The sequence below is a fragment of the Salvelinus alpinus genome, chromosome 2 (assembly GCF_045679555.1).
Source record: "Salvelinus alpinus chromosome 2, SLU_Salpinus.1, whole genome shotgun sequence".
NCBI classification, from domain to species: Eukaryota; Metazoa; Chordata; class Actinopteri; order Salmoniformes; family Salmonidae; genus Salvelinus; species Salvelinus alpinus.
This window is the reverse complement of record NC_092087.1, coordinates 67,595,488-67,621,176: the sequence shown is the minus strand read 5'-3', so window position 1 is coordinate 67,621,176 and position 25,689 is coordinate 67,595,488. Positions and strand designations below refer to the sequence as shown.

Genomic DNA, 25,689 nt, shown 5'->3' with positions numbered 1-25,689 from the left:
TTAATTTGAGCCAATTTGCTACAGCAGGAAAATAATCCTACAGCATCAGGAAAGTTGAATTATGATGTGGATTATAATTAAGGGATTTTTTTTAGGGGTTGATACATTTTTCGTCAGGGCAAATAAATCCTGAAATCAATGTCCAAATGACAAACTTTAGAAGCCAAAGACACTTCAAGTTTGCATTCCCTGCTGTGCAGGATAATTATCAGCAACAAAAGAGTGATCAAATTAAGATCCTACATCGGTAGGGCACTACGTTATAGTATGAAGTCTAAGTTTCATTTCCTTGTAAGAGGAAAGGGAGTGCTTTATAGTTTTAAACTTCTTCGGGATCGGTGTCCCGTCCACAGGACGGTTGAGCTAACGTAGGCTAATGCGATTAGCATGAGGTTGTAAGTAACAATAACATTTCCCAGGACATAAACATATCTGATATTGGCAGAAAGCTTAGCTATTACAGTGAAAGAATACCATGCTATTGTTTGATGAGAGTGCACAATTTTGAACATGAAAAATGATTAATAAACAAATTAGGCACATTTGGGCAGTCTTGATACAATATGTTAAACATATTCAATGGTTCATTTGATCAGTCTAAAACGTTGCACATACGCTGCTGCCATCTTGTGGCCAAAATCTAAATTGCGCCTGGGCTGGAATAATACATTATGACCTTTCTCTTGAATTTCAAAGATGATGGTACAAAAAAAATACAAAAGAACGGTTGTTTTTTTCTTTGTATTTTTTACCAGATCTATTGTGTTATTCTCCTACATTCCTTTCACATTTCCCCAAACTTCAGTGTTTCCTTTCAAATGGTACCAAGAATATGCATATCCTTGCTTCAGGACCTGAGCTACAGGCAGTTCGATTTGGTCATGTCATTTTAGGCGAAAATTGAAAAAAAGGGGCGGATCCTTAAGAGGTTCAATGAGTGTGGTTTCAGCCTTCCCGCCACCAACATATCAATGCCAAAAATCATATAAATTGATCTGGATGAAAGTTTATCCAGAATGGACTCCCAAGCTTGACAGCTCCATGGTAACATGGTGTGCCAATGAAGACTTCCTGTAACTGGTACATTGCCTGTCAAACACACCTCAGCCTTATCACTAAGCTTACCGATATTGAGATAATGGTCAGACCCATACCTAGGATTTGAGCTGAGGTTGAACTGTATGTCTGTCTCGTAAAATATCTAGTGCATTTCAATTCAATAAAAACATATGTATGCTGCAGGGAAATAATGCTTTAATACCCTCACCTCAGATGAAATGGCCAGTTGGCTGTTACTGTACACGTTTCTAGTCCCGTTTGTGGTGACATTAAACTATATATTCAATAAAAACTGAGTGGGAGATGAGGTTATTATGAAACAATGTGATTTGAGAAATCGAGACTGACCACCTTTATGACACTGTAACAGAGTGTATAGTGTAAACCGTCTATAAATAGACCATCTTTGACTGTAATCAGTGAACTTTGACCTAAATCACAGCTGGTGTGACACACACAAAGATACACAGTAGTTATAAACTACTGCTTGAGAAAAAGGGATTTCAATTGATATGAGAATAAATGTGTGAATCTATTTAAATGAATGTGAACGGGTCATTTTCTACAATATACATTGTAATGAGATGATTTTGAATAAAACATACATTTTGAATATGAGAAACTTTAATAAATACATTGGAACAGAAACCAAGTTAAAGAAGCTAATTCTCTCTTTCTCTTCATTAATCCTGTTCTAGGGGTACATATCTGCCAATAGCGTCCCACACCTGGGAACTATAACACAAGCATAATCAATGAACTACAGTATATTCTGATTGGTCAATCTCAGTGCAATCTTAAAGCAAATAGAGAATAAAGAGTGGGAAATAGATGGGTTGATTTAATGTATGCTTTCTTTGATCGCTAATGCACAAATGTTGACTTATTCCCTTTTATCAACAGTTTATGATTTATAACAAATTCACATTCTGAATGAACGCTTCATAATGAGTCTACTTTGACAGTTTATACCAGTTTATACCAGTTACCCGCTTGTAAAACCACTTTACTCATCTCTTTCTAATTTCACAAACGTTTTAACTATAAGGTGTGGTATCGGTTTGTGGTTAAAGATGGTCGTACTTTTTCCCACTTTTTATCGGAAACAATTTACTGTAGGGCTTTATTCAAACTGTGTCGCTGAAGCGTTACAGATTGCGAGACAGAAATGTAAAGGTAATTTCCCATTGAGACGACATATGCAGCGTTTACCGTGACTGCACAGTCGCCACTGAAATTTGCCGGAATATTTCTATCACGCTGTAACGCTGAACATCCACAATACGAATTGAATAGAGCCCGTAGTCAGTTGAATCTAAACAAGAAGCTGTTTAACCAATTAGAACAGAGCTGTTACAACACTGTGAAATGATAAACTATTGGCCTTGGTTTTTACAGAAAATCCATTATGTACAGTTGCATTAGTGAAAGAGAATTACGATTATTAAAGGGCAATCTGCAGTTCTGTATTCTGTTCCAAACCTGGACCAGGTTCTGTATTCTGTTCCAAACCTGGAACAGGTTCTGTATTCTGTTCCAAACCTGGAACAGGTTCTGTATTCTGTTCCAAACCTGGAACAGGTTCTGTATTCTGTTCCAAACCAGGTAACTGGGCTGCCATTGGGCTGTATTGTAGTTTTCTCTAGAAGTATAGAGGTTGATTATAATCTATAAGAAATCTACACATATTAAGAAGTGATTGTATGTTGAAATAAATTATTTTTAATTAAAAAATGACTTTATTCTAAATAATTGTTTAAAAAGTGACTTAGGGTTAAAAGTGACTGAGTAATTATAATAGTGTTGCACTGTAGACCTACTTACAGGAGCACTGTAATACATTTTGTCCACGTTTTTCCCCCCATTCGTCCTGTAAGATGAACCCTTTTGACTCTCTTTGGCCCAGTCTACAGAATGACACAGCATCGCCTCTCCCGCCGAGACACATTATTTATTTTGCTCTCACGAAGCATTAAATCATGTGGCATGTCAATCACAGACTCCCTTGATGGTGTTGGCCTGGGACTCACAGCAGAGGGCCTCTTGATGTTGACCCAGTCAGGTTGGCTGACAGCTGGTTGACAAACGGTGGTGTGGCTTCGAGCTGGAGTCTCTTGCCGCTTGACTGATTTGACTAACATAATGGTTATGGGGTACCCAGCTTGCTTTAGCAGCTCCTCCAGTTCCAGATTACGGATGAGCCTGACCAAACCCCTACTGATCCGATAGGTGTTCTGGCGATCAAAGGTACTCACATCCTCGTGTTGGGTCACATAGACTTTTTCCAACACCAATCTGGGGTGAAGACTGATGATGATACGGTCCATATTGCTGTCATCATGGTGTCCTTTGTAGTTCTGCCTAACGTACGGTGGCAGGTCACCTGCCCCTGGGGTATTCAGGTTGCCCACCTCATAGTACGGAAAGTTCTGGTTGGGGAGCAGTTGATAACAGTTACCGTCACACTCGAGTCGGTTATCGAAGTGATGGAAGCCGAACTCCTTCCTTTTGGGGTTGTACAGCGCCAGCAGGTCACCATTGTTGTCGAATATGACGTAGTTATGGGAGAACCAGTGGAGCAGGTAAAGCCCATGCCTGGGCCAAGGCCTACCAAAGCCAGACGAGTTGAGGTGTCCAATTTCATTTAATGTTTTAATGTTAGCCATCGTTACACCTGAAGAGATTGGAGGAAAGAGAGAGAGGAGAGAGGAAAACAAAATGTTTACCCTACAACTACATGACATGCCTGTCATACACAATATAGCTACACTACATGACAAAAAGTATGTGGACACCTGCTCGTCGAACATCTCATTCCAATTTCATGGGTATTAAATATGGAGTAGGTCCCACCCTTATTGTACTGATGTTATTTCCAGATGCAGTTTGGAACTCGGTAGTGAGTGTTGCAACCGAGGACAGATGATTTTTACGCGCTTCAGCACTCGGTGGTCCCGATCTGTGAGCTTGTGTGGCCTACCACTTCTCAGCTGAGCCATTTTTGGTCCTAGAAGTTTCCACTTCACAATAACAGCACTTACAGTTGACCGGGGCAGCTCTAGCAGGGAAGAAAGTTGACGAACTGACTTGTTGGAAAGGTGGCATCATATGACGGTGCCACGTTGAACGTCACTGAGCTCTTCAGTAAGGCCATTCTACTGCCAATGTTTGTCTATGGAGAATGCATGGCGGTGTGCTCGATTGTATACACTTGTCAGCAGCGGGTTTGGCTGAAATAGGCAAATCGACTAATTTGAAGGGGTGTCCTATACTTTTGTATGTATTTCTATGTGAGAGTTCCACAACGTTGTGCCCTACTGGATTGAGTGGACTGAAGCCAAATACCTTTGTTTCCTGATCCTGCCACAACCTAACTCTACCATCCTCATTCTCTGAGCCACAAAGCTCAACCTATTCTAACCTCAACCTATTCTAACCTCATTCTGCATGTAATGCTGCTCTCAAACTTCATAGTATATGATCTGAGTTGAGGAAGTTGAGGTCAGTAACTTGTGAACCTTGTTAATATTTAAACACTCAAAAATATTTTGTCAATTAAAAAAAATATTATTAGTACTGGCTGATACTGTAATTTACAAACTATACAATAATAGGTGTTTGATGTTACAGATACGATGCCAAATGGAGAAAACAACCTGGGATACCCTTTACTATGTTGCCATGAACACACACACACGCGCACGGGCACGTACCGTGCGCTCTCTATCTCTCACACTCACACACACACACTTGCCCTGTACCTTATTTATGAAGTAGATCTGTTCTTGCGGCTTTCTTGCTGGTTATTTATGAAGTAGATCTGTTCTTGCTGCTTTCTTTCTGTGCGTATGCTGTGTCCTAGTGAGTGTTTTACAGGTATTATCCGGGTAGGGCTTGGGCTGGGAGGCTGGAATTTAGGAAATGAAACCGAAAGTACCACATTTTTTGCATGTCAACATTAAAGACTGATTTAGAAACTGTACAAAAATTAACATACTTTTCATGTTCTACTTAGTTTGTCAAAGGTTTACAAAGGCCATACTATATTTTGAATTTTCATTATATAGGACTACATTTTATCAACCTCAAGTAGCTTTCAACGATGATTGGTGTGTGTGTATGCGTTTTCTTGGATATGTAGGCTAATCAGCGATTGATGTGCGTGAGTATGGTAAGAAAAACAACTAATGAGCGTGCATACACACAACAGGAGTCACGTGACATGTGGGGCTGCAACATGGCGGATGTTGAAACGTCGAAATCTTTGAACGGTTTACTGAATGGAATAGCACAAATAGTGTATTATAATAATGCTGAAATAACAGAGGAACTTTTGAAAAATGAACTTTATCCAGACTTAACGGAGGAGGAGTTTCGCGCGATGCATGAAAAGATGAAAGGTCTTTTAAAGGTACTGTCAACTTCTGCATTTTGAGACCATTCTCACCTGATTCCTCGCGTGTTGATTGACAAGCGACATTATTATCGGGATAGGCTATAGGTAGCAAATAGATACATGTTTCAAATGCTCAACCTCGTCCGGCAGCCCATATGCTTGAAACCAGTTTCTCTATTGTCTTTCTTTAGCTGTCTGTACAATCTTACCAAAACAAAGCTTTCAGCTCAATCAGTTAATTCATTTTGTACTATACTGTACAAATGGCCTTGTAAATAAGTTGCTAGGATAGGGTGTGTGGATTCATTCATGTTGACAACAGTGGTTTTCAATGATAGATCAGTTTGTCTGCCCTACAGGCTGAGATTTACCTGTCACTAGATGGCAGCACTAGAACACCTGTGTAAACACATGTCAAGTTTCCCTTCAATGTCCTTGATGTGGAGATGACGTTGTCTACATTTCTATCTTGTCCAGGCCAAGATAATACAACTACAAAAACGTCAACCTCTTTGTTAGACTAACAAATCTTTGCTTATTTTCTTCTCCCCCTCTCAGTCTATCGCCACTGCTAACATGGATCAGGCCCAGCTGGAAGCCTTCCTGACTGCCCAGACCAGGAAGCAGGGCACGGGGGGTGTGAGCGCCGAGCAGGCGGCCGCCCTCTCCCGGTTCTGGAAGAGCCACCGGGCCCGGGTGAGGGAGAGCCTGCTGGGCCAGAGCCGCTGGGAGCCTGGCCTGAAGGGCCTCACCTGGAGGGTGGACCTCCAGACCTCAGACAGCAGAGGGGGGGCCGCTAACATTCCCGTGGCCCTGGTGGAGCTGGAACTGGGCAGGACTGGAGAGGTGAGAGGGGAAAGGGGAGTGGGAAGAGGGAGGGAGCGGGGCGCAAGAAACCCACTCTTTAAAATACCAGTCACACTGACTGTCCAAACACATTACATGGCTGCCTACAATTAGACCAATGTTATGTTGTGCTTTCAGACATAGTACATTATGGAAATCAACAGGCTTTCTCATCTGGACTTGTTCCATAATGTGCCCCAGGTGGGCGGAGTTTGCACATTTTGATTTTAAACCATCTAATTAGTCTTAAAGTGAAATTGCCACCCGCCCGGGCCACCGGGTCATGCATAGTTGAACCTCTAAGAAATGTAATGTCAATATAATGTAGGAATATGCAAACTGAGGAAGCTGAAGAGCACATGTCATTCAGAACACATCAGTGACTTTGTACTCACCTTCCTCTTTCCTGCTTTAGCAGTATATTTATTACATGGTCATAGTTCCAAATTGTTGTGTCTGATATACCAGCGCTACATATACAGTACTAGTCTGCCTCTCACCTGTTAGTCCTCAACCTAACATATTGGTGTGTCCCAAATGACACCCTATTCCCTATTTAGCACACTACTTTTGGCCCTATGAGCCCTGGTCGAAAGTAGTGCACTATATAGGAAATGGAGTGCCATTTGGGATGCATCTATAGTTGAGGGTTGGGACTATACTGGAATTTCGATAGTATCACTGTAACCCCATATCTCCCAATACATCTAAGAATGCTGGTATGACTTTTTAATGGCACGCTATATTTTTTTTGTTGCAAAAGTGGTGTTCATTTTGGTCATCCCAAAAGCCTGGCCCTGTGTGTGCCTTTTTAAAAAGTTTTTCCCCTGCCTCTATCATGTTATTGGCCAGTATTGTTGTGGAGAGCTCTAGCTTCAATCCTTTTAGTCTGGAATTAGCTGATGACACTAGTATCTTCTCGTCTTGGTATTAGTAGCAGGGAGAGTTCCAGGAAACAAAAAGTTTCACACTTATAGGTGCCAAAAGCATTGTCTTACGCCAGATGGACAATGCAACAATATTGCTTGCTGTTCGGTTGACAGACGAGCGTTGTGTAGGAGTGAGGTCCCCTGCCAGAAGACAATGGGCAATTCCCTGGTAACAGTGATGCTGAGAATCTGATTTTTCACTTTAAAATGTATGTCAAACAAAAACCAATGATTGCAAAGTTAAACAAACCATAAAGAATGACAGTTTGTGTGTGAAAAATGAGTCTCAGCATCACTCTGTTACAGTGGAATTGCCCCAATGTAAGGTAAACACCGTTAGAATGTGAAAACGAGGGGGCCTAGTACTATAGTAAGTGAGACTACATTGCAGTGTAGGCACATCAGTCCCAGGGAATATGATTATTGTATCAATTCGTAAAAGAAAAGTACAATAGGTTTTTAGAGCTTTTTCTGCTCCTACTACAGATTTGTTTTCCAACCACCACACTAGCTATATTTAGTTGATTATTATTATTATATCCATGATTGATTACAACACAGTGCATTATAAACAAGTATGATAATCTGCATCATCCCTACCAATAAACGTCCTTTTCTAGCCAGTAAATGTAACTGGCCAATAGGCTCATACTCCCATATCAAGATCATTCTAAATGCTTCAGGTTAGGATGCTGTGGGCTTTCATTTAATTTAATCTCTATGACTTGAAGGGTTTAAATGACTTAGGCCTATTTCTTTATCCCATCTATAACCTATGTATCTATAAGCTATATATAGAATGATGCTAAATGTTGATTGGCTTTGGTTTGGTCATAGATCAGATGGAAAAATATTTTCCCTTGTTTGGTTTGTAAAGTCGCTATGGACGCCGCGGCCCAGATGTCCACGTAGATATTCCGTAGAGTGTCTGAGAGGGGGAAAGTATTTTGAGGTGGGCGGCCCAAATGGCATCCTTTTCCCTATAGGGCATTACTTTTGACCAAAGGGAATAGGGTGCCATTTGGGACACACTCCAAGTCAACTGACAGACCCCAGCTAAAGCAACCACCACGGAGGTTACAGGTCTGGGATCAGCTTGCCCCGCCCCTTTCCTCATCTTAATCACCAACTGCCAAAGCACCAAACAGTCTATTCCAGCTATAGGACGACATCTTATCTACATGACTGAGCTACATCCATTCTATGGTTGGTTGATTGGTGGGCTAGTTTGTCCCACTAATGCTTCTATAGCCTTGATTCTCTAGAGCGGGGTGGGCAACTCCAGTCCTCGAGTGCCTGATTGCTGTCACTTTTTCTCCATCCCTAGCAAACACAGCTGATTAATCAAATTGCATTTTAAACTGAATATCCTGATTAGGTGATTATTGGAGTCAGGTGTGTTAGCTGGGGCAAAACTGTGTCACTAATCAGGCCCTCAGGGACTGGAATTGCCCACCCCTGCTCCAGAGTCAACTGCTTGAAATGGCTATACAGAACTTTTGCTTCTGAGGGTGCTCTAGAGCCAAAAGGGATCCCCCAGAAATATTGCACAGAAATGACCTAATTTAACAGGAAAATGTATATGAACCATACAGAATACAATCAAGACAACATTTCAAATGGCTTCCTGTTTCTTTTGCATGTCTCATCTTCTAATAGACCGGAGTGGCCCACTTTCATTCAACACACAGGCCTATTTACTCTGAAACGGTAGCTCCCTGTAGACTTGAGCTAAAATGGAGCATAGCATCCGCTCCCACTTATTTAAATAAACTTGGAATAGCCTAATAATGGGCTGGGTGGAGTCTGCTCCGTTCCCAATGGAGCTTCAGCTTTTATCTGGGATCAAAAACATGTTCCAATCTGACCCAATCACTTCCTTGCTGTAACCACAACCATTGAGCCTTTTCATGGATACTAAAGCAGATTCAAAGCCGATGAAAACAATTCTTACTAGGGTGAACAGAAGTGGTCTGTTGAGATTTTGATTTGGCAGAGGGAGACTCTTTTTCATTCGCGAGAACTTTAACCAAGAATTCCAGTGCGTGTACTTCTTACAATAACGTGATAAATCAATAATTTCACTTTGTAACCTAGTAGCACAGTTGTAACATTTACAGCATGCAAACTAGAGGCCGACAGACCATTGGTAGTCTGTGTAGAGTAAGATTAACAAGGTCACATGCAATTTTTCTACAGGTTAGTCGCCCCTCACCTATAAAACTAACAGTAGCACGAGTCTGAATTATGCAGTATAGGTTTTCTGATAAGGAGGCCAATTTGGTTCTGTAACAGTTTGTAATTGGGTCAGTAACCAAAAGATTGCTGGGTCGAATCCCTGAGCTGACAGGGTAAAAATCTGTCATCCTGCCCTTGAGCAAAGCAGTCAACCCACTGTTCCCCGGGTGCCGAAGACATGGATGTCGATAGGCAGCCCTCCGGACATCTCTGATTCAGAGGGGTTGGGTTAAATGCGGAAGACGCATTGTTGTACAACTGACTAGGTATCCCCCTTTCCCTTTATCATTTGCCCAGTAATTGTGGTAAAAAAAAAAGCCTATATCCTACCTACACATACTATTCTCTGCAACTGACAGTTTATCAGGTGCTGTGAAATAGTAAGCTAATTCTGTTGATTTTGGGGGAAATCCCCTAAAGTAGTTGTTCAATGGATCTATTTACTTAGCTGAGGGAAGCTAAGTAAATAGCACCACTGATGGCTGTGCTCTCCCCTTTGAGGATGACCACAGTACATGCTGTACATTCTATTGAATTCTCAGAGCTCCAGTACTAAACCGTCTCTTTGTGCTTTATGAGGGTGTAGTTTCCACATCTTTACATTTCTTATAGCACATGTTCCTGTTCTGTAGGCACGAAACGTTATGAAACATTTCAAAATGGAGGTGCTACAGGATCTTGTCCAATAAGAACACACATTTGTTTCTCCCGTTGTAAAACGTTTTGTCCTACTGAACACCATTAACTAAGCTCATCCAGGTGTTGGTCTTGACTTTTCATCCGGATGACAGCCTAAGCCTTAGTTCTCCTACTGTAAGTGCATTACATTTGACAGACTGTGTTTTGCACCAGTGATCCGTGGAATCGAGAGAGGAGCTCCCAGTTGATGTTTGATTTACAAGACAAGCTTTTACCAGCAGCGACTGAACCCAACCTCCATTACCTTGTGAAGTCAAAGACATAATGCACTAACAATATCAGCCGTCAGGCAGAAAGAATGTTGACTGAATCCCTATGACCCAAATTGTTTTTGTCAAAAGGGAAGGTGTGTGCCAAGTGAAGAAATATGATAGGTATGAGGCATACCAATTCCTGACTATAGATGAGAGCTGGCATGTAACATTAGGTGTCTTTTAATTGGAGGGTGGAGAGTCAAGACATGGAAAGTAGAGGAGGATGATTGCTTATTACACATCGTCTCCCTGTCCTATTTTCTCAGGATGCTGGCTTATAACTGTTCCTACATGTCAATGTGTTTACCTACATGTCAATCATTGGCGAACATAGAAGGCATGACCAATTATTCTCTCCACACAGGTGATTTCTCAGAGGACTGCACAGTGAAATCTTAAATAAAAACATTGCCGCTTGTTTTCTTTCCCATCATTCTTCCATGTTGTTGTCTCAATAACAGTAACGGGAGCACACTTGTATTCCCAGGGTATCCAGCCTGGTCTCATAGACTAGACGTAACATAGTAAATGTAAATCCGTCCCACTCAAATTAGTATGGATACATAAGACCGAAGGTTCCTGAAGGCAAAAACGAAAGTAGGATGGGCGTAGAATGTGAACGTCTAGCAAGTCAAAGGTTGTAAGTTCGAATCTCATCGTGGACAATTTTAGCTAATTAGCAACTTTTCAACTACTTGATACTTTGCAACTACTTAGCATGTTAGCTAACCCTTCCCCTAAACCTAACATTAACCCTTACCCTACCCTTTAACCCAACTCCTAAACTTAACCCTAGCCTAGCTAACGTGAGCCAGCTAGCTAATGTTAGCCACCTTTCTAGAATTCGTAACATGTCATATGTTTTGCAAATTTGTAACAATACGAATTGTAATTTGTAACATATCATACGAAATGGGTAATGGACACGCACAAATGAATACGTAACATATCATACCAAATGGAGTGTCTCAGATTTACATACAGAATAATAAGAAATGCTCTGAGACCAGGTTGGGGTATCATATCTCACTCTGTTTTGGCTAGCACTCTTATTATCTCATATCTTTATATTTCTTCCAGTAAACAAATGCATTAGCGTGCCGCACGATCCTGAGCGTGGCCCTTTGAGTGTATTAAATAAGTTCTCTAATATATGATGACGGATCCGGTAGACTCATAGGTGTCTCCAATACTGAAGAGAGGAATGGGTGTAGCAACAGTGAGTCAGCATTCTAACTCTGTGTGCATCCCAAATGGCCCTATATTCCCTAAATAGTGCACTACTTTTGATCAGAGCCTATGGCCCTCAAAAATAGTGCACTATATAGAGAATAGATTGCCATGACCTTGAGACGCAGCCCAACTTGTGAAACTACTGTATTCAGACCTAAGGAGTGGTTGGTGGTTATTGGTTATGCACACAATGGGGATGGAAGATAGATTGGATAGGACTACAGTTGTCTGCCGGTTGACCTGTAGTGTGTCTAAAATTACAGTTTGTATTCAGTGTCTTCTATGAGTCCTTTTGTATTACAGATTTTACGGTTGCCTGTCAGTGTTTAGCAAACCATTGTCTCGGTTAATTGTGCCAGGTATGCTGTGTAGGCCTATAAAGCATATCATTCAGTTTGTGCTGTTAACAGTGTGTAGGCAAAACATAAACACATGCATACTGTTAATGCTCCCTCAAAGAGAAATTAAAAACACTGAGTGCATCGATGGTCTGCAACGTAGTTCATTCTCAATGCATTTTCCCTCCGCACATGGCTAGCATAACAGCACATACACTATCGTTCAAAAGTTTGGAGTTACTTAGAAATGTCCTTGTTTTTGCAAGATGAGCACATTTTTGTCCATTGAAATAACATCCAATTGATCAGAAATACAGTGTAGACATTGTTCATGTTGTAAATGACTGGCTACTCCTGGCTAACGTCTCTGTCCCGAAGCAAGCACGAGTTAGCCTGGAGCTAGCCTCGAGCTAGGCCCATCTCCTGGCTAGCCAAAGAGGTCCACCAGCCAATTCTTGGGCTACAATACCGCTTTTGCCAATTAGCTTGGACCCTTAACTGCCGTCACGGAGCCCCGCCGATCCATCACGGCTGGTCTGCCGACGTAACCGTCCGAGGTGGTTTCAAAAGGCTTTTCCGTTGCGACTTTGCAGGAAGCCCATCTGCTAGCCCCGTGTCTCCAGCTCGCCTAGCGTAGCAGCGACTACGGAATTGGCTCCCTGACTCATCTAGTGCTACTCATTGGACCCTATGATCACTTGGCTACACATACCACTCCCTAATGTCAATATGCCTTGTCTATTGCTGTTTTGGTTAGTGATTGTCTTATTTCACTGTAGAGCCCCTAGCCCTGCCCAATATGCCTTAGATAGCCCTTTTGTTCAACCCCCCCACACATGCAGTGACTTCACCTGGCTTAACTGGTGCCTCTAGAGACAAAACCTCTCATCGTCACTCAATGCCTAGGTTTACCTCCACTGTACTCACATCCTATCATACCCTTGTCTGTACATTATGCGTTGAAACTATTCTTCCGCGCCCAGAAATCAATTCACATATCTTCAGTTCGTACTGTTACATGACCTAAACTGGGATCTAAGCTAGATGCCCTCAATCTCACACAAATTATTAAGGAACCTACCAGGTACAACCCTAAATCTGTAACCATGGGCACCCTCTTAGACATCATCCTGACCAACTTGCCCTCTAAATGCACCTCTGCTGTCTTCAACCATTTCCGCGGTCAAATGACCACCCCTCATAACTGTCACACGCTCCCTAAAACACTTCAGTGAGCAGTACTTTCTAATCGACCTGGCCTGGGTATCCTGGAAGGATATTGACCTCAGAACTAAGTAGAACTAAGAACAGATACAGCCCTTGGTTCACCCCAGACTTGACTGCCCTTGACCAGCACAAAAACATCCTGTGGCGTTCTGCATTAGCATCGAATAGCCCCCGCAATATGCAACTTGTCAGGAACCAATATACTCAGTCAGTTAGGAAAGCTAAGGCTAGCTTTTTCAAACAGAAATTTGCATCCTGTACCACTAATTCCAAAAAGTTTTGGGACACTGTAAAGTCCATGGAGAATAAGAGCACCTCCTCCCAGCTGCCCACTGCACTGAGGCTAGGAAACACTGTCACCACCGATAATCTATGATAATCGATCATTTCAATAAGAACCTACCCCGGCCAACAGCTCACAACCCCCTGCAGCAACTTGCCCAAGCCCCCCCTGCTTCTCCTTCATCCAAATCCAGACAGCTGATATTCTGAAAGAGGTGCAAAATCTGGATCCCTACAAATCAGCTGGGCTAGACAATCTGGACCCTCTCTTTCTAAAATTATCCACCGAAATTGTTGGAACCCCTATTACTAGCCTGTTCAACCTCTCTTTCGTATCGTCTGAGATCCCCAAAGATTGGAAAGCTGTCGTGGTCATCCCCCTCTTCAAAGGGGGAGACACTCTAGACCCAAACTGTTATAGACCTTTATCCATCCTGCCCTGCCTTTCTTAAATATTCAAAAGCCAAGTTAACAAACAGATCACCGACCATTTCGAATCCCACCGTACCTTCTCCACTATGCAATCTGGTTTCCGAGCTGGTCATGGGCACACCTCAGCCACGATCAAGGTCCTAAACGATATCATAACTGCCATTGATAAAAGACCGTACTGTGCAGCCGTCTTCATCGACCTGGCCAAGGCTTTCGACTCTGTCAATCACGCATTCTTATCGGCAGACTCAATAGCCTTGGTTTCTCAAATGACTGCCTCGCCTGGTTGACCAACTACTTCTCAGAGTTCAGTGTCTCAAATCGAAGGCCCTGTTGTCCAGACCTCTGGCAGTCTCTATGGGGGTGCCACAGGGTTCAATTCTCGGGCCGACTCTTTTCTCTGTATATATCAATGATGTTGCTCTTGCTGCTGGTGATTCTCTGATCCACCTCTACGCAGACGACACCATTCTGTATACATCTGGCCCTTCTTTGGACACTGTGTTAACAAACCTCCAAACACGCTTCAATGCCTTACAACACTCCTTCTGTGGCCTCCAACTGCTTTTAAATGCTAGTAAAACTAAATGCGTGCTCTTCAACCGATTTGTTTCCCGCACCCGCCCGCACGACTAGCATCACTACTCTGGACAGTTCTGACTTAGAATATGTGGACAACTACAAATACCTAGGTGTCTGGTTAGACTGTAAACTCTCCTTCCAGACTCACATTAAGCATCTCCAATCCAAAATCGAATCGGCCTCCTATTTCGCAACAAAGCATCCTTCACTCATGCTGCCAAACATACGCTCGTAAAACTGACTATCCTACTGATCCTTGACTTCGGCGACGTCATTTTACAAAATAGCCCCCAACACTTTACTCAGCAAACTGGATGTAGTCTATCACAGTGCCATCCGTTTTGTCACCAAAACCCCATATACTACCCACCACTGCGATCTGTATGCTCTCGTTGGCTGGCCCTCACTACATATTCGTCACCAAACCCACTGGCTCCAGGTCATCTATAAGTCTTTGATATGTAAAGCCCCGCCTTATCTCAGCTCACTGGTCACCATAGCAACACCCACCCTTAGCATGCGCTCCAGCAGGTATATTTCACTGGTCATCCCCAAAGCCAACACTTACTTTGGCTGCCTTTCCTTCCAGTTCTCTGCTGCCAATGACTGGAATGAATTGCAAAAATCACTAGAGCTGGAGTCTTATATCTCCCTCACTAACTTCAAGCATCAGCTGTCAGAGCAGCTTACCGATCACTGTACCTGTACACAGCCAATCTGTAAATAGCACACCCAACTACCTCATCCCCATATTGTTATGTATCCTCTTGCTTTTTTGCACCCCAGTATCTCTACTTGCACATCATCTGCACATCTATCACTCCAGTGTTAATGCTAAATTGTAATTATTTTGCCTCTATTTATTTCCTTACCCCCTACTATTCTACATTTGCACACACTGTACATATATTTTTCTATTGTGTTATTGACTGTACGTTTGTTTGTAAATCTGTTTTTGTCGCACTGCTTTGCTTTATCTTGGCCAGGTCGCAGTTGTAAATGAGAACTTGTTCTCAACTGCCTACCTGGTTAAATAAAGGTGAAATTAAAAAAACGTGAAGATGCGACTCCGGGATGCTGGCCTTCTAGGCGGAGTTGCAAAGAAAAAGCCATATCTGACTGGCCAATAAAAAGAAAAGATTAAGATGGGCAAAATAACAGACACTGGACAGAGGAACTCTACCTAGAAGGCCAGCATCCCGGAGTCGCCTCTTCACGGTTGACGTTGAGACTGGTGTTTTGCGGGTACTATTTAATGAAGCTGCCAGGTGAGGACTTGTCATGTGTCTGTTTTTCAAACTAGACACTCTAATGTACTTGTCCTCTTGCTCAGTTGTGCACCGGGGCCTCGCATGGACTAGCCTTTATTTCTCAGAACAAGAATAGACTGACAAGTTTCAGAAGAAAGTTCTTGTTTCTAGCCATTTTGAGCCTGTAATCGAACCCACAAATGCTGATGCTCCAGATACTCAACTAGTCTAAAGGACAGTTTTGTTTCTTTAATCAGCACAACCATTTTCAGCTGTGCTAACATAATTGCAAAAGGGTTTTCTAATGATCAATTAGCCTTTTTAAAATTATAAACTTGGATTAGCTAACACAACGTGCCATTGGAACACAGGAGTGATGGTTGCTGATAATGGGCCTCTGTATGCCTATGTAGATATTCCATTTAAAAAATCTGCCATTTCCAGCTACAATAGTCATTTACAACAATAAATGTCTACACTGTATTTCTGATCAATTTGATGTTGGACTACAAGAGAGTTGCAAATGTAGTAGGGGGTAAGGAAATAAATAGAGGCAAAATAATTACAATGTGGTCCCGTGTGGCTCAGTTGGTAGAGCATGGCGCTTGCAACGCCAGGGTTGTGGGTTCATTCCCCACGGGGGGACCAGGATGAATATGTATGAACTTTCCAATTTGTAAGTCGCTCTGGATAAGAGCGTCTGCTAAATGACTTAAATGTAAATGTAATGTTATTTTAATGGACTTTTTTTTGTTGCTTTTCTTTCATAAACAAGAACATTTCTAAGTGACCCCAAACTTTTGAACGGTAGTTTACTTAACCAAACAGGATAAACACTTATCATTCAACATACAGTATGAGTAATATCTTCACTAGTTACCAAACAGGACCTACCTGAATTTTTCCAATAAGAAATGCTTGTTTTTGTTGCAAAACGTTTGCTACGTTGTGCACTAATGAATATACACCCCTGGTTACCTGTGTTTTGTCATGTCCAGCCCGAACGGGCATGTGGCACTGTGTGGATGTGGGTCACTGTGGGGTCAAGCCCATTGAGAACGTGTACAGGTGATCGGTTGCCGGTGCAACTGGTGTCAGCAGTCGTTCCGGTGTCTGAGGCAGTTGGGGCTGGCCTGCTTCATTGCCAATGGCACTGCTGGGCAGGGCTTTTGGGCCCCATGAAAATATATCACATTGGGCCCCACCACCACAGGCCACACCAACCCTGCTGTAACCACACACCTCCAGAACCCAATCAACCCACTCAAAGATTTAAATAATTCTACCTTTGCAGCCTTGCAACTCTCTTGTAGTCCAATATTTACCGACAGTGAGCTGTGAAAATATAACACTGTGCAGACATGCATGCAACATTCTGCATACAGTGGAATTCACTATTTGATGCAAGACTGATACCCTCTATAAGAAATGTGCTGAAGGCCATCTTTTACAGTCTAAATGTAATTTTAATGGTACGATTATTGAATGGAAAATTATTTTAACATTAATGAATGACTTAAAATAAATATAACTTAAATATACATTAACCTCTTCAATTAAATTAACATTATCTATAGAATGATATAACAAACAAAATAATAAAATCAGCAGCAGATTTTTGAGTATACATACCAACTAGAAAATAAGCAGCTGTAAAAGTGGAAATGGAAAACAAAATGGAAATGAAAAGGCCTGATGGTGGTGCTAGAGGAAAGGTCATGGTCACCAAATCAATAGGTTTCTTCCACTTGGGGTCTTGATTGTGCACGACAAATTTTATGGCAATCCAGCCATTACTTTGAGATATCTTGTTCTCAGCCTGTGGGCATTATGTGTGTAGTGATCCAATATCCATAGCCATGCCATTTAACAGTTATCACTGGCCCTTGCTCAGCCTTACTCACCAAGAGCCCAGCGCCGAGCCTTCTTGCTAGCAAAGTCACTGATCAAGTCTTTGAAGTCCAGCTTTCTAGCTAACAGACTTTCAATGGACAGCATGGCAAGACTGCAAAGCCTGTCCTGGGACATAGTGGACCTCAAATAGTTCAAATAAAAATCAGTTTTAGCTTACTGAAAGCTCTCTTGCCACCAGCAACAGTCACAGGCAGTGTGCAAAATATACATAAAGCAATGCACACTTCTCCAAAAATGCTTTGCAGCTGCATCTTACAAATTGCATTCAAGAGACCAAGACGGGACAAGTTAGGGGGGAAAGTGGCAGCATATACAGCGTTCAGGTGTCTTACTTCATTTTGAAACTCAGGTGTAAGATCTCTAGAATACTTCATGATCAGTGGTTGGCACACAGAAGGGACTTTATCCTCACTAATCTGCCCAACCTTCAGAACAGCAGAAAATTATTCTACAATTTTTGCAGTGGTGTGGAACCCAGTGTCTAAGTCACTTATGATGACGTCCATGGCAGTAAAAAAACGATGTGTTCTGAAACACCATTGCTGCACTGTCCTGAGCTGTCTCTTCTTGAGAGGTCTCATCATGGAATCTCTTCCTTTTCCTCTGGCGGCTGTGTTTCTTGCTAAATTGAGGTGCAACATCCATTTGCGTAGCAATCACTGTTGCCTTAGACAGGAGAAACTCCCATCGTCTTTAGGGACGGCAGGTAGCCTAGAGCGTTGGGCCAGTAACCGAAAGGTTGCTAGATCGAATCCCTGAGCTGACAAGGTAAAAATCTGTCGTTCTGCCCTCATTGTAAATAAAAATGTGTTCTTAACTGACTTGTAAATAAGAATTTGTTCTTAACTGACTTGCCTAGTTAAATAAAATATATAAATATATATGTTAGAGCCTGGATCTCTTCCTTTTTAAGGCTCTGATTTTGGCTGCCTCTATGTCAAGTGAGATTTTTCCTGACTGGAGAATCACATTCCTGTCCTCAATGCCTAGCATTACCTGCAATTATGCCAACTGACATTGTCATTCAACACAATGCTGCTCACCTCCTTCTTCAGTTGGGAGTAGGGCTGGTTTGGGGGGGATGGGTTTGACAGGCCTGTTGAGCATGATGCTGCATCTGTTGAGCCTGGCACCAGGCAGGGGCTGGGACAACTGATTTAGTATGAATAGCTTGCTAAAAGTTTGCCTGCATTGATTAAATGTCGACTGAAAGAGGAGCGAAATGTAAACACTCTGAATTTTCTGTTTAGATATTAAGTAACTAATGTTAGGGGAGCAAAAGGTAGGCTATGGACTAAGCTAGCAGGTTAATTCCCACCACTCACGGACTACACCCACCTTCCTTTGTGAAAAGTTGGGTGACATACTGTCGCCCTTTCTTTCCTTTCGTTTTTGGAAGCCTGATTTTTCTTTAGGAAACTGAGACCTGATGCTCCACCGGCACTCCTCACTCGAGCAAGTAACGTTCGCGCCTGGTTTGGGGGCAGGACCGAACCATTAGATGTAAATATATGGGGGGGGGGGGGGGGGGGGGGTTGTGCAATACGGAGGCTCTCTGGATGTTTACTTTTCGCCGAAAAGAAAAATAAACCGTTTTATTAGTACATTGTAAAAAAAATATTATATTAATGATATGTTAAAAAAAAAGATTAACCTATGTTCTAATTTTCAGTCACAGGCGCCACTATCCCCCCCCATCCTCCCCATACGGCGCCCCTGCTGCTGGGGCTCCCATTTCCCTCAGATCTCTTAGTCTGCCACTCCCCTGGTACTGAGAATGAGGCTAGCAGAGCAGCACGCCCTTGAAGACAAGACACCACTTAGTTGAGGTCTCTACAGTGCTGTTGTATGAAAGGAGTTATTAATCATTTAAGTTGCTGTCACTATGGTGAAATTACTACCTTTTTTCACCTGAAAGTAGAGTAAGGTTTTATTTTTTTTATTGAATATCCCGAAACATACAATATACTTGCAGTGAAGCCGCTCAACAACTACACCACACCAGTCATCCACCAGACTCCCATTCAGTGACACACACATCCAGGGTCAATGCCCTGCTCAAGGGCACGTTGACCGATCTCACACCAGGCCAAAAAAAACATGAACGCGAACCCTCCAAGATCCCCCCCACAGTTCACCAACAGCTGTCCCTGAACCATTCGAGACCCCCCCCAATTCATTTCATTCCCCACCCCCAAGAACCCCCAATGCACCAACAACCAAGAAAATGAACTAAAGAGGAAAAAGACAGAAGAAAACAGCAAACAACAATGCAAAAAAACAAAAAAAAACAAAGGACATCAAGGACAACTAAAATCATAACAGTAATGCCAACTGTATATGTTTGTGTGCATGCCTGGCACTATTCCATGTATGTGTGTGTGTTCTTGAATGTGTTTATTTGAATGAGTGTGTGTATATGCATGTGTACGAACACCTGCACGGCATCAGCCTCAGGCAAACCGGCATTAGCTGTAAAAACACTGCCCCTCAGTGTCAGCAGAGGAAAATTAGGATTGAGGTGTGCCTCATATGGTACTTAGTTGACAATTTAGTAGGCTAAACAAGTTGGCTAAACAGTCAATTAATGACCATATTTTTATTTATTTTATTCAACCTTTTATTTAACTAGGCAAGTCAGTTAAGAACAAATTCTTATTTACAATGACGGCCTACCCAGGCCAAACCCGGACGATGCTGGGACAATTGTGCGCCACCCCATGGGGTGATTCAGCCTGGATTCAAACCAGGGACTGTAGTGATGCCTCTAGCACTGAGATGCAGTGCCTTAGACCACTGCACCACTCGGGAGTCTGTATTAAGGCTAATGAGGAGCACTTATACAGTAACTGTTTTGCAGCCTAATAAAAGTAAATGATTATAGGTGTTCAGGGCTTTGTGTCCTTTGTCTATGCAAGGAGATTACACAGAGTAACTGTATCTATCTTAACTTGATCTATCAAGTACTACTCACTAAGCAACAATGTTTGTTTTATAGAGTTGAGTGACAGTTGAACAATGCGTGTGGCATTCCATTAAGCTGAGTTATACGAGGTGGACGGACAGCTTCAAGAGGGTCCTCTCTCTCGCCAACCGAAATGAACACTGAATCGTCCCGGGCAACAGACACGCTTCAAACCCTGTGCTTCAAACAAACAAATGACGGCGGAAAGAAATAAGGCAGCGGTAACCAGGCAACCATTCTTTGAGAGGTGATGGGGCCCTTGTGTAGTGATGTCCACTCTCGGGAACAAACGGACTAACAAAGACATGGACAGATGGAAGGTCTTGTGTCCTATTGTGGCTACCCAGGGACATTCATTCATTTTTCAGTGGCATGTAATGAAGACGCTACATATCATAGAAATTGAGTAGATCGGCCAATGACACGATCTGCACATGGTCTGTGTAGGCTGCGACTCATTTGAAAATATACTCCGACTCAAGTATGCCAAAAATGTTTTGCATGCCAGCAATCAGCTTTTCAAGATGTTTAACTTTCAAAATACTGAAATACAGCCGTTATGATGCATGTTATAATTTTATAACTTGATTGCTGAAATACAACCCATTTTGGGACTATATCAACCATGGGCTAGTGAAACATACCAAAATGTAGTTTTTGGGGTGGATTTTTCCTTTAAAGGCAGGTGCTATAGTTGCTCTCCTGGCTTTCCTTCACTGTTCTGGGATCAGCTTCCATATTCTAATCATATCTGTGACCATTATGAGTTAAACATGATGCCACAAAACATGTTAGGACTCAAAAGTAGCTCTTCAAGGGGTATGGATGTCCTTGGACAGTCAGCTGTTTTTTTTTTTTTTTTGAGGTCTTCTCCTCCTTTTCCCTCATTTGTCCTTCATCCCCTGTTCCCGTCGTCATCTCTCTTTTGATGGCATGCTGGTTAAAGGTCACATTCTCACTAGTGATATTGGAGGCTATTTTTGAAATGCCTCAGAGGCATGAGAGAATGAAAGTGAGTTTCTAGGGACCCTGCTATAAATGGGGAAAACTCAAATGACTGTGCTACAGGCAAAGTGTCGCTATATTTAGGCCAACTGTTGCCTTTTTATTTGTGTCAGTAATTAATACTAGCTGTACCTCTAGGTCATCTACCGCACGCACCACTTACAACAGTCTTCTGAAATTGTTGTCCACTGTATTAGTTTCTTGGTAACACATAAAAAATTACTTTCTTGAATAAGCATCCTTTATAAACCTTTATAAAAAAATAAATAATAATTAACAGTTTTTATTTCCATTAGTCCTTTTTAGTTTGTTGTCTGTTGGAAAGCGAAAGAACAAGTGTTTGGTCCTAACTGAATGTGTCTGGACCACATCCTGGTTCTAGGCTCCTCTTTTCTGTTAACTTTCTGAACCCATTTTCAAACACACCTCTTCCTGTAGCACAGTGTTGAAATATGCTTTTAAAAGGCTCGACGGATGTCAAACTGGCTTAGATCTCAGGTCCCATCTTTAGCACCACTGCATAACAAAGTCTCGTTCTTACAGCTCTATGATGTCATACAGTGGATGTTTTATAGGAGTTTCCTAATCTGACCTTTGCTCCCGCTTTATGTGGCTGAGAGCTTGGACCTTAAAATAGGACTTGATGTGGGTAAAGGTTCCTGTTATCACAATGTTTCTGATGTCACGTCAGTTGAGCTACATCCCTCAACCCATCATCCATGAAGTAGGCTCTACTGCCTGTTGTCTTGGTCTTAATATACTCTCCCTATTTTCCCTTTGCCTTATTTCCCTCCTTCCTTTCCCTCTTCTCCGTTCTCATTTTCCTTCCAGGACTCAGACTTTGTGTGTCTGGAGTTTGACGAGGCGAAGGTGAACCAGGTGTTGAAGAAGATGGCAGACATCCAGGAGAGCGTCGACGCCATCGTACACCGCAGCTAGGGTCTAAATTTCTGTGTGAAATAGGAGAGAAACGTCCCTGTTCTGTAAAAACAATAAGTGGTTTCCTGTAATTTCTTTTCATTCTTTAACTTGGACAGAAAACATTAGCCTGCCATGTAGCAGACAGGAAAACTATGCATTATAGATGTATCTTTATACCTTATTTACTGTACACACTGGCTAGCTCATTTCTTACAGTAAGTCCTATCTGTTGAGTCTAACAAAGGGGATATTGTTCTATCACTGCTAGAGAAAACTTGCTGTTTTGTGGCTGGAAGACTTATTTTCACGTACAGAACATACAGTACTGTTATGCTTGATTTACAATTAGTCCAATGTCCATTTTGTACATACCTGTTGCCATTCCAGACAGTGACACATTGATATTTTCAGTTTAAGGCTAGTAAACCTAACATCCCCTTGCTTAATGTTGGGCAGACAACTTGTACGATATCGTTGTTCCCAAAGGAGCTGCTTCTTTCCACACTATTTCTAGCCCCTCAACATTCCGGCTGCCTGACCTGGCCTGAACTTTCTGTACTGGGCACAGACCAGGGGTGTAGGCTGTTCAGTGAGGTGAGACATTCACAATATTGCAAGTAGAAATAGAACTGACAAGATTTGCTATTCTACATGATAGACAAGCCTATCTGTTGTACATGCAAAATAATGATCTGATTATGTTGTATGGTTGCACCCTCCTGGACAGGCCCACATGCTGTCTCAATTGGCCCAATGTCTTAAATATCCTTATTTTCTTGTCTCACTTATTTTGTATTGATTGGAAAGACTTTTGATTGTTGAAAAGCAAAATGATGGAGAGTATCTGGTCCTTTGAACTGTCAGTGATCATAAAAGAGAAAACGAACATTTATTCATCCATAGTGATGTCATAAAGATGAATTTGTACAATAAAGGTTAGATCTGGGACGATAAACTAAAAATGGTTGATACTGACCGAAACGATATTTATCTCCAACATTTTACTGATATTGATAATAACGATAAGTAGCCTTTACTAGAGGAATGCGTAGTTTAAAAAAATCAGTAAGTCTGCTAATATACGCTATTTCTAACTGGATAATTGATAGCTACAACATTCAAAGTAGTAGTTTTTAAGGGTAATACAAAATAAGTAACTGGTGCACATTCATGTTATCAATTCATTGTTCAGTTTGTCATTATCGTGATAATTCAGTCAATTTATCGTGATTTGTCCATATCGCCCAGCTCTAATGAAAGGTCCATGTCATCTTGTTACCCCCATTTGCAGAATGGGATATCAACCCACACTTTGGATCAGGTGTTAAAATGTTTCATTAAACTGTAACAAAATGTATCAAAGCCTGCTTTTCATGTTGTCTTTGTAATGAATAAACCAAAGTTAAAGGACCCCCACACTTCTTTCTGTGTCGTCCGCATTCCAAGAACCATAGGTCTCCTCAGTATCTTTTCCTCCTCGATTCTTCCTGTTCAAAATCTGTACGGTAGCTATAGCATTACTGTTTGACAACCAAGTCGACTTGCACGGACTGGCACTTTTGCCTCTGAAGTGAGGAGGGGTGGCTGGCTTCCTGGCAGGGAAGAGAATGACACTCGAGGCTTTGATGAAGTGGGGGAAGTTGATTCATACACACCCTTTGCGTGACAGCACCATTGACAGGGAGCTGACTGGGTCTGAGAGGACAGATACACCCACGTACATAAGGACACACCCTCCTTGTAAAGTGATAGGACGATTTCAGGCCTTATCTTGGAGCAACTTTAATGCGGTTGTGTTGACATGATGATTGTGGTCACAAGGGACGGTGATGAGACCAACAGGTCGGGAAGATTTTGTGGTTTACTCATCTGCCGTGAGCTGAGCTGATCTGTAGTCCCTATAACCCACTAGTCTTCTGGTGTACATTCACACCCTCTCGTCGTCAACTAAGTAACCAAAGTCGGATTTGAAATCCAGTCATCGTCAACTCCGTAACCCGAAGAGAAACCCAGCACCCTAGCCAAACGCCTCAGTCTGGAGGTGTCAGCCTTACATGTGACCTGGAGGTTCCATTTGACAATTGCATTAAACTGGATGTGGATTAGACAACAGACAGCTACAGGTCATACTGTAACAATCTAGAACTCAACGTTGGTTTTATTTGGACGTTCACCAGAGTTCAAAATGGATTTGTTTTGTAACACTTTAATAATGAGTGGGCTTTGACTAAGGACTAGTGCAGGGGCGTGTGATGGTTTAGGCTTGAAAGTGCTTGCTGACGAAACCATGACTTCAGACTCCCCGCTTAAATCCCTGGGTGCCTCCCAAATGACATCCTATTTAAAATATAGTGCACTACATTTGACTAGGCCCATAGGGCTCTGGTCAAACGTAGTGCACTGTGTAGGGAATAGGGTGCCATTTGGGACTCAAACACATTCAATTAGCAGTTATAAATAAGTCAGACTGAGTTCTAGTAATTATGGCATCGGTCCATGTTTACGACAGGCGATTTAAAGAAATTGACTTTCCAGCTAACCCAATTTTACCAGCCTGTAGTCATTCTTTTGTGTTTTGAGTCTGCCTTGTATTTAGAGGCAAGCAGCAAGGGTTCTACCTCCCATGCGCGTTCCTCGTCTTTTCATCGTGTTAGTGTATGTTAGATGGGGTCCACTGCATTAGCAGATAGTGGAGGACACCATGGTAACGGTGGTTGTTGTGGTTACTCAGAGCTCACCAATCTCATACGGCTTCCGGTCTGTCCAACTCCGATTAGTATGCAAAATGTGACAGCGTTAAATCTTATGCATCTTTTTGGCACCTGAACAACATGGATAACCCAAACATCTCGATGCAGCTGGCACCTAAGCACTAATGATTTCCTTGGACAGGCCCAGGAGTGGACAAGATGAGGATGCTTTTTCAATTTGACATGATCTCCTGATAGAGATAATTTTGCACGAATACACAAGGCCCTGTACTATTGCTAAATACGGTTGTCACTCTTCATTTGAGTGCTTAATACCACACAATACCAGTTATGAACGAGCATGACAACTGTACTACAGTCCTGCCAAATACAGGTGGGGCGGTGACACTCAAAGTTTAATCTAGTTAA

At 42.2% G+C, this 25,689-nt stretch overlaps 2 protein-coding genes across 2 annotated transcripts; one reads left to right on the top strand and one right to left on the bottom strand.

The window, feature by feature from the left end:
* Window positions 1–2,765: 2,765 nt before the first annotated feature.
* LOC139567503 (uncharacterized) lies at window positions 2,766–4,958 on the bottom strand. Its single transcript, XM_071388822.1, has 2 exons — window positions 4,821–4,958; window positions 2,766–3,733 (listed from the first exon to the last, which is right to left on the bottom strand). The coding sequence occupies exon 2, from the start codon at window positions 3,723–3,725 to the stop codon at window positions 2,967–2,969; it is 759 nt and encodes a 252-aa protein (XP_071244923.1). The 5' UTR covers window positions 3,726–3,733; window positions 4,821–4,958; the 3' UTR covers window positions 2,766–2,966.
* Window positions 4,959–5,226: 268 nt separating this feature from the next.
* On the top strand, window positions 5,227–23,981 carry LOC139567504 (COMM domain-containing protein 1-like). The gene is made up of 3 exons (XM_071388823.1): window positions 5,227–5,470; window positions 6,014–6,301; window positions 22,481–23,981. The coding sequence occupies exons 1-3, from the start codon at window positions 5,228–5,230 to the stop codon at window positions 22,586–22,588; spliced, it is 639 nt and encodes a 212-aa protein (XP_071244924.1). The 5' UTR covers window position 5,227; the 3' UTR covers window positions 22,589–23,981.
* The last annotated feature ends 1,708 nt before the right edge of the window (window positions 23,982–25,689 follow it).